General features: G+C 33.5%; 1 protein-coding gene across 2 annotated transcripts in view; it reads left to right on the top strand.

Moving 5' to 3' along the window:
• The window catches only part of LOC136851576 (uncharacterized), a 59,250-nt gene extending 51,626 nt beyond the window's left edge, over positions 1 to 7,624 (top strand). Inside the window, exon 5 of one of the 2 annotated variants that reach the window (XM_067125849.1) lies at positions 1,356 to 7,624. In XM_067125849.1, coding sequence (XP_066981950.1) covers positions 1,356 to 3,041 — 1,686 coding nt within the window. In that variant the 3' untranslated portion in view covers positions 3,042 to 7,624. The remainder of the gene's footprint in view (positions 1 to 1,355) is intronic. The other variant, XM_067125850.1, reaches the window with a different exon arrangement.
• The last annotated feature ends 2,345 nt before the right edge of the window (positions 7,625 to 9,969 follow it).

Genomic DNA, 9,969 nt, shown 5'->3' on the forward strand with positions numbered 1-9,969 from the left:
ATTGGATGGTTGTTTTATAATTGATGGAAATTTTTCAATTGTCTTTTCACTTTTTACATACAAATCATGTAAAGGAGTTAATTTTTCAGTTTACTGTGTTTACCACAGCTTTGACAGGGTGTTGTAAGAATTTTCCATTTTTGTCATTCATCCTTGAATGTGTTTAAAATTTATTTTGGTAGGGCATATGTACATACATATATATATGGAAGCAACTCATCTCTATTTTGATTATACAGTAATGAAAGAGTGGCATGTTGTCATGGTAATCTTTCCTAAGCTTCCCATTTCTGTAGTTTCAGGATAGTTTAGGAGCTCATAAAAATTTTTATATACAGTATACCAGTTGTGTTATGTACATATTTCATTATATTTCCAAGTGCTGTCCAAATTCAGCATTTCGATTTTGTGTGTGCCTCATTTGCATTGTGACTCACTTGTTTCATAACCCAGAAGTTACCATGAATTAACATGTGACCAGGAGGGAGGTAGTAAACTTTGTTTCATACCAATTAATATATAGGTAAACAGTACTTCAGCATTATTGGAATGCAGCACTTTCATGTGACTAGAGAGCAGATATACCTAATATTGTACAAATTTGCTTATTAAGTCATTTGATCAAATTCTCTTAGCATGGGAATGGCATATGAAGACAAGCCATCCTGAAAATCATGATAGACATAAAAACTCTTACCCTCTGAGATGGAATTGGTTTCTTTCTAATATGCATTGTACTTAATTAGCTGTCAAGTATTTTTTCTTTTGTTAGACACATTTCTCAAATAGCCACATGTGCACTACTCATTCATTCCAGTGTTGAACTATATATGCATGGGGCATGATATAAAGCTCCACCATGTCTCTACTCCCTGGGGTTCCCATTAGCTCACTGGTAGTCTTGGTCATATACTTCCAAGATTTTAGGTATTTATTTCTGATGGACAGATGTATGATAGATTGGATGACAATTAATAACCAGTATGTACATTATATAAAAACATTTTTGTGCATAATTTATGTACCCAGTGCAGTGTATGTATACAGTGCATATGTAGGTATATTCATTTTCATGTATGTTTTCATTCAGTATTAGAGGCTATATGCTATCTTTGGAAATTAAAAATGAAAAAATAGAAGATTTTTGTAATGATAAATATTTAAGAAAAAAAAGTGAACATTAGACTGAAAACCTTGGAATTCTTGAAATTTTGGGTCAGAGGACTAAAAGAACAGGGCCAGGGAGGATTTGGAGAAGGCTTTTGACCTAATAGCCATAGATAGATGCTGAGAGGAAAAAATGATAGCTGAATTTCGGACGATCATCTATAGCCACATTTTTATTTTCCCCGTAGGTGGCGGACATGGAGAGGAAGTACAAGTGCGAGTGGTGCGGGAAGGGATTTAGACTCTCCGTCCATCTGAAGGATCATGTCAGGACCCACACTGGGGAGAAGCCTTACCAGTGTCCAATATGCCAAAAGGATTTCACACAGCGGTCTAATTTGAGGACGCATCTCAACAAGATTCACAAGGAACAATTAGCATATGTTAAGAACCGCAAGGGCAGAGTAACAAAATTTCCTGTAAAACATGATTATAATCCAAGTATAGTTTCCCCTACTGGTAATAATAGCAATAGCTTTCCTCATCATAGTCCCTCAGCTGATATGAAAAGACTAGTGTACAACACTAGTGATCTTCCCAAACCAATCCTCCCAAAACCTTGTTTAACTGACCATTCTGTTATGCCTTTCCTTTCTAAGGAAACAGTTAGTTTTTTACAAAGGGATGAATTGACAGTGCTCTATAAGGACAGTAGTTCAAATAATACAGAAGCAGAGAAACATTTGCAATTGCCACAGCTCATGTTTCAGCATCCCCCTGATGGAGAGTCACAAGTTTATCCCGTAGATCCTCATGTCATAGAAGTAGATTCCAAATCTTTGGTTAATAAAGACACTGTAGTACAACAGCCAGTCATTGCAAAAGAGACTGCTTTGAAATCTCCTCAGAAAGAAACTTTGTTGAAAGCCTTACTTCTTAAAGGATCTACTACATCAGAGGTTGCAAGTGTTATGCAACAAGTAATAACTCCATCTGGAGCTGGTCCTTCAACACCTGCCATAGTATCATCAACACTACCCTCTACTCTAATTCCTTGCTCGCTTTCTTCATCAGCAACCTCTCACTCTTCAGCAACATCAGGTTCTGGTGAGGAACGAATTCTTGTCATGGATTCGTCTATGGTCAAACTTCCTCGTGATGTTGCTGTATCACGTAGTAGCCTCCTCTCTCCTGTTGATAAAGGAGATTCTTTTGTTGTCATAGAAGCCTCTGGAATGGCTTCACAGGAAGGTGCTTTGGTTACAACAGATTCACAAGATCAGCCACAAATATCAGAGGAAATGAAAATACTATTGCAAGCTATCCAAATAAGAGATTCCCAAGATCATGGACAATCAGGCCCTCCCAGTAGTCCATCATTGATAGTAAAGCCAACCACTACAGTTTCAGCTCCAGTGACTAATGTAGTTTCTGGGCATGTAATTAGTCATACATTAGCTGTACCAACTCCCGGACCTCCAGCAGTGTCAGGAGCTGCACTACAGAGAATTTCTCGTTTCTTACATGATAAAGAGTCAGCTAAGAAGTCCCCCAGTCATTCTGTCACAGTCAGGAAAACTAATCACATCCCTGATCACTCACAGAAACAGAGCCCTATTTGCGAGCAAGAATCTATTCCTGTATCTACCAAGATAGGGGCTGACTCGGTGAAACCATTGCCCCTCTTGCGACAAATGTCTCCACCGCATGTGCCCATTACAGCTCCTCTTCCTGTATCCTCTTCAATAAAAGTTGACCCTTCACCCATACCTGGTGCCTCAGTATCTTCACATATAGAAAGAAGGAAACCTTTTCAAATACCAACAAGTAGGATAGGCAGTATCAGTTTGGAAAGATCCCATGACAGCAAAGAATCCAATGCAAAGGCAAAAGGTAATCGAAGTGAAAGTGAAACAGTGCCTCAAACTAAGTAAGGTTTTGATATATGAGTAGTCAATAGCAGGTTAGTTTAATGTCCTTAAAATGGTTAATTTATTTCTAGGATTGTCAACCATCACATGATTTGATGTTTTTATTTAAGAAAAGTAATTTGTTCCACCTGTCATCTTGTGCCTTCTTTTTTTCCTTTCTCAAGTGCAATGTACATATTTTTTTTTTATTTTACAGACATTTATCACTGTACTTCATTAAAGGTATTGAATATTGTAAATATACCTGACCTTGGGAAGTGTCATTCACTTATAAATCAGCCATTCAGAATTTCTTGGAAATAATGTTCTACCATGGTTATGCTGGCTTTCTATTGATCTATCCTCTTGTGTTTTGTGCCTTAAAGTATAACACTATATCTTTGCCTGCATCAATGATAGATCAGCATTTTGGGCCTTGAGTGTTTATATCTTTGTATCCTCATTGCAATGCTGTCTGTGTAAGCTGGAGTGAGGAAACCCACATTGCTTCTATATAGCCTATGTATGATGCTATTGCTCATATGAATATGTTGCCTGATAAACAGCCTTATATCTTGAATCTTTCTACAATACACATGCTTGCTTGATTAAGTCTTACTACATCGATACATATCGCTCTATGTGCCAGCTTGTCTGTATATATAAGGCTCTTATTTTTTTTGTGCCCAATCATACTTGGTTTCTTTGAAGACAAGTAAGAAACTGTCCTCATATTCAGGCAAAACTGTGGACTTCTCAAAGATAGATGAAAATGAAGTAGCTGCTTTCATTTTGCATATTGGAAATGTAAGTGGTATTGCTTTTGCAAAAATATTCTTCCATGTATAAAGAATGCCATGTGGTTTTAAGAAGACTGTCTGTACTGGTGTTTATTGTTGCAGCTTGTATAGTTCTATTCTAGTTTCATTTGTTAAGTGTACAGTATTTTTACATAATCTTGAAAGTTTTGTGATATGTAATATATGTACAGTAATATCTTAAGAAATTCTACTTGGTTATGTTTGCTCTTTATGATCAAGACTTGATTTTATCATTTCTGAAGTATTTACCAGTTCATTTTTTCCTAAGTTATTCATAATTTCATTGAAAAATATGGTTTAAAGTAAATTAAATCAGTGTATCATTTCATTGGTATTGTTTTATGCTTATATTATTAGCAGAGCCAAAGTAGTAAATTAGCATGGTAATCTTTTATTGTGATTTTGAGTACGCAGTATGTTTGTTTACATATACGTATACTCTTTGTATGTATGAAAGTATACTTGTGTACCAATGTATGCATGCATATTTTGTGAATACTGTACAGTACTTCATACTTTAGAAAGTGGCATTGATATAAAAAGATTGAGTGAATGGTTAATGAGAAATTTATTTGTAGTGTTCATTTGTATTTTGTTACAGAGATCTTGTATTTTGATGTTATATCTTAAGAAAATAAATTTAGAGAGCAAGTTTGAGGTAGGAGATAAAAATGTTTAGTGCTGAGAAATTTTTAGTAGAGAGGATGTTGTAGATAAAAATCTTTAGTGCTGCAAAATTTATAGTGGAGAGAATTGCCTGGTGAATACTGGAATGAAATTCTATGCGTTTCAGTTTTTAAACTGACGAATGTCCCTCTTTCCTTATCCCCATGGTCTGCAAGTGCATGAATTGAGAATTTTTATATTTTTAGTTGATCTCTTGTGGCAAGTGGGTATGATATAGATTTCCATGACATTAAGACTTCTGTTTAATTTTAAACCATTATCCAATTTTCTTCTATATTGCTAAAGATTTTTTTTTTTTTTTGAAGAGAAGAATTCATATTAAAATCCAGTTTCTTTTATATTTTGAAAGTAAGCAGTAAGTAAAAAATTTTTATAATCACGTCACTAGAACTGTAGCACTTGCTTTTTATTTTCTGGTTGACCACTTCTACCACTGTAGAAGGAAGTGTCGGTGAAAGTGGATTTTAAAGTGATTGCTATTTTAATGGTCAAAAAAGCAAAATATTATCCAATCGTTTATTTAAAAGTTAAAGAATTTACACTGCAGTGGTTTTCTTCATAAGTTTGCTGTGTTTTTTTTTAAAAGAAAAATTTAATTAGTTAATACTGACATGTTTATAGATTCAGAACCTTTTTATTTTATTCTGTAGCTCTATTGGTGATGGGGGATCCAGGGTTCAGTAAGGGACATGAATTTTAAGATGGTCAGAATGGTGAATGGTAGATTATTTTATTTAAAAACTTGGAATTATTTGAAGAAGTGCCTTAGAAGAAAAATGGCAGACTAGTCTTTGGAACATTCATTATTGTACTTAGCTGTTTGGAGTTTATGGATGAAATGGTAAAGGTCTTGACCTGGAGAGAAAAAGAAGTGTGTGCATGGAAATTTTTTTTATATATGATAGCTTTTTATCAGTAGTAGAGAAAAATCAGTTTAGGTAAAAGTTTAGGAAATGTACCTGTATATTCTTGTCAGGGTAGTGTGACTGGCAGAATATTTTGCTTGTGCTTAGGTTACCCAGAGACTTATCCCAGTGCATGCCACCCTCTGATGTATAACAGATGGTAAATTGACTCCTCAGTGACCCTTAGAATTTTACCATTTACCATTATATTTTGGAAACTTGTAAATCAAGTGAAATTTCTCATGAATTAATAGCATGCTTTTTCTAAGGAGATTGGGTCTTTTGGCTGTTTGTTTGATTGGAGCTTTCTAGTGATGAAGTTTTTGCTAGTGGCTGAATGTATATAAAAGAAGTTGAGTGGATGTAAAAATGTGATTAATGAATTTAACCTTTTAAACCAAAATCATTAATTGTATTTGAAAGTGTGCTAAATCAGTTTGTTCTTATGCACCACTGTAGCCTTAATAAGACTTATTTGGTTACTGGAACTGGTGGTAAAGGGATTTTTTTAATTGTGAATAATTCCAAGAAACATAATGTTCTCAGCAATTAAAGTTTTTAGAGTAAGCGGAAAGATGAATTTTTTTAAGAAAGAGGAAGAACTCTGGATGACTTTAACTCCTCAAGTTGAAGATGCTCATTTAAGCCCTGCAAGTTTCATAGTTATCCTGCATAATTCTGTCTAAATGTTGAAAATGTGGTATAACATTATTTATGTTCATTTTGTGGTGGTCATAATCTTAATTGTTGACGTGTTTGATGCAAATCCCCAGATAGTGTGAAAATCTTTTAACATTTTCAATTGAAAGTTATTACATTTCAAGTTGTAATTTGGTAATTAATATGTAAATAAATTTGTCATGCCAGCTTGGTAAAACTTGAAGATTTCGATGGGGTGGGTCAAACCATTTTAATGCAAATATTAAGTATTCATAATGATACAGTAGGAACCATGCTTGACCTAACTACCTTAACAATGTTGTAGGAACAGTAGTGCCGGGATTCAAAGAGAGTAGGGAGTTGGACTAGCTCTATAGAATTAATATCGGAATGGGAAGTTCAGCTGATAATTGTAGCTGCAAAATGAATGTATGGAACACTTTTATTTTTTTATCTGGCTCTGTTATCTTATGTACCTCTTATACATTCAGGTCTATTGTGGGAAGAAGAGGGTGCCATTGACTACTACTTTTATGCTGTATTTTGCTTTACATGAATTTTTTGAGTTATGGTACAATTAAATGTTACTGGCAAAAACATGGAACTGATTGTGGTTAACATATTTAGGAATTAGTTTATTTTTTTATAGCTGTTATGATGATGTATATGCATCTTTCTATCATTCATCGTTTTTAACATGAGTTTTAGATGTAAATGTTCATAAAATACCATATTCCTTAATAACATTACTATTGCATATTAACTCTTAATTTATGATTTTTTTTTACTTATAGATTTCTAATGTAGTCTTAATTTACTAGGGGCAAGTTTTTCTTTCAGTTTAATCATAAATATTTCATGTCCTTAGTACATTGTGTTACAGTTCCTTGTCAGTGCTGCAACATCAAGATCGTAGATTTTTTTCTGTCTTTTCCCTCTCATTTTAACAGATACTCTACTGTATGGTGGCAAATTATTCTCTCTCTCTCTCTCTCTCTCTCTCTCTCTCTCTCTCTCTCTCTCTCTCTCTCTCTCTCTCTCTCTCTCTCTCTCTCTCTCTCTCTCTCTCTCTCTTGTACATGCTTTAACCATTTACTTCAGGGAAGGTGATTTTCATTTCAGTTATTCATTATGGGGTTTTCAAATCCTAGATTTCAGAATGTTGGTAAGTGAAATGCTTGACTTAAGAAATTCAAAGTTTGGAAAGTAATTTCCTGTTAGTGGAATGTTGATGTCATCTTATTGTAAAAGTACATCAGTTACTGCTTGCTTTATAATAAAGCTGATGGTGGCAGCACTGGGTGTAATTTTGTGCCATTCTGTTTATTGTGCTTATGAAAAGAGAGATATGATAAAGTGTAAATAGCCTTAAAGGTACATTTAAATACTTTAATGAATATATATATGAATATAGAAAGAGAATCAGTATATAAAGGTATACTTATTAGATGTTATTTGATTATATTGTTAAAACACCAGCTTTGCTGAATCGCAAAGGTATGTAGATATTGTAAATTAATAAAATAATATGGGAGGTATTTGTTTCTAGGTCCTAACCATTTAGTTTTTAAATTGCAATGTTCAGAGTTGATAGATGGACATACATTCTTTTGAAGGATTTCTAATGATTTTCAACATCATCATGAGAACATTCTGAGAATAATTTTTATATAAATTTGTTAAAAATTTTGGTTTTTATTAAAGAGTGTTCATATGAACTTCCTTTTACATTAGCTTTAACAGCTGATCAAGGTTAATGTTTGAATACAGAATTATCATAAAGAACAGCACACACAACATTTTTGTGTGAATGTCAAAATATAATTGATGACAAATATAAAGTTTGGAAGTAAAAAAGAAATTTGTCAGAATCTCCATAATTTTCAGTTGTCCAGCTGTGAAATTTTTACAACTAAATTTATTAAAATCAAACTTTATCATTAGTAAAGTCAAATCCTTTGGACCAACCCTATGAGAGCTAAAAAAATTAGCTTAGTGGTCTGGTTAAACTATTTAATGGTAGTAATGCTGGTCTTTCTACTTAAATCACACAGGACCTGGCACCGTGACTTGTCTTAATATGAATATCTGTTGTCTGTGGCCTTTATTATTTGTTGCTTTGTATTCCGTGCAAATAAATACATTTTTATTTGTAATTTTTTTTTATTTTGTGGGGCATTTAATGGTTGAATTTTTTTATCCATTTACTGATAATTCACAAAGCTAGTTGTTTATTGGTATAGGAAATGGTCTGAATAGAACTTTGTAAGGTTTTTATTATCTTTAGCTGAGGATCTAAGTATTGCTCTTAACTCTAAAAAGTAGACATATATTAGAACCATACCTTGTTCCTGCAACATGGTCGAAATTACTATTTGAACAGGTATGAATGATGATAGTTAGTGGGTGGTAAAATGCTCATCCAGATGAAAAATTGACAGGTTTTTATGCCATCACCTTCCTTCTTGTACTTAGCAGAGTTGTTTTAACTCTGCCTTTTGTTCCCATAGACCTGTGTTCAGATAGATCAGAATTTTAGCTCTTCAGAATTTATGAAGAAGTTGAGAGAACTTCTTAACCTCTGAACTCTAGTGCATCCAGTGCTTTCTGTTGTAATGTTGAGTCACTCCCTAGTATCAGAAGTCTTTCTTTCCTTCTGTAAAATTGAACTGATCTTCCAGTAGTATTGTAGATGCTCTTGAATTTTAGGGGTTTAATGCTATATAAAGCATTATGCACCATTATCTCAGTTTTTTTTACTTATATAGTACTGCTTCTGTTGTATATAAATATTTTCATTATGTGATACAACTAAAGATGTTTTATATGATTACACAATTTTTGGGCAGCAGTAAATGTACAGTTTTGTAATCAAATTCTGGAAAGAATATTTGTGTGAATTTTAAAGTTTTAATTTTTTCCAATCATAAATTCATAAGGGGTTATGCTTCATTAAATGAGATTTAATACAGTTTACATTATATATTAAGAACAAACCCTTTGGGCCAGCTTTGTGAAACAATTTAATGATGATATTTTTTTTATTATGTATCCTGAATAACATGAATAACAAACTATTGAACACTGGGAATTGGAAGGCTCACACTGTGCAAATTATACTGATGGCACCAAATTTCCATTAGGTATAGGACTTGATGCCATTTATAATACAGCAAAACAAATATTTTCTCTTTACAATGCCTCAGTTTATATAGCAGAACTATATGCAAAAAAGTTCGCAGTGTTGTAGAAGGCCTTCACTTATATACATCAAGTACTTTGCCATCATGTATGGTCCTTTAGAGAACAACTATTTAGAATAGACTCCTAACTTGCTCAAAACTAAATTAGCTAGTGGTTTTTACCTTTTACCAGGTTTTATGAGCTCCTTAGACTATCTAGACTAATGTATGAATGTGTTGTTTTGATTATGATAAAACGTGAGGGAGGGTGAGGTTTAATGGCTTGCCTTCATACCCTTAGAATTTGAGTAGCCAGTGTAGTTGAGGGAATTAAAAGTTTAATGACATCCTTGGTTTGATTTTGATGGGCTGACAATGACTAAGGCAAAAGTAGTGTTACGCATACCAAATATGAGTCCTAGGCCTGGTGGAAGAATGGGATATGTCAGTCTTTTTAAGTGTAGCTGTGTTGCATTGTGGTAGGCATGGAAAAATCCATTATGAACTAGAATAACCCATGTTTAATCCCAAACCCAAAATTGAGCAGCAAGCTCTTTGTTCTACAAGCATTTTATTCAGTGAAGAAGTAAAAAAGAAAAATTTATTCCACACCTCTTGAGCCTTTAAAAATGCTCAATTAGCACTTACCAAGTATGACATTATTAGTATCCACCATAGTCGTAAATGTATATAACAA

Source organism: Macrobrachium rosenbergii, chromosome 23, assembly GCF_040412425.1.
Source record: "Macrobrachium rosenbergii isolate ZJJX-2024 chromosome 23, ASM4041242v1, whole genome shotgun sequence".
NCBI classification, from domain to species: Eukaryota; Metazoa; Arthropoda; class Malacostraca; order Decapoda; family Palaemonidae; genus Macrobrachium; species Macrobrachium rosenbergii.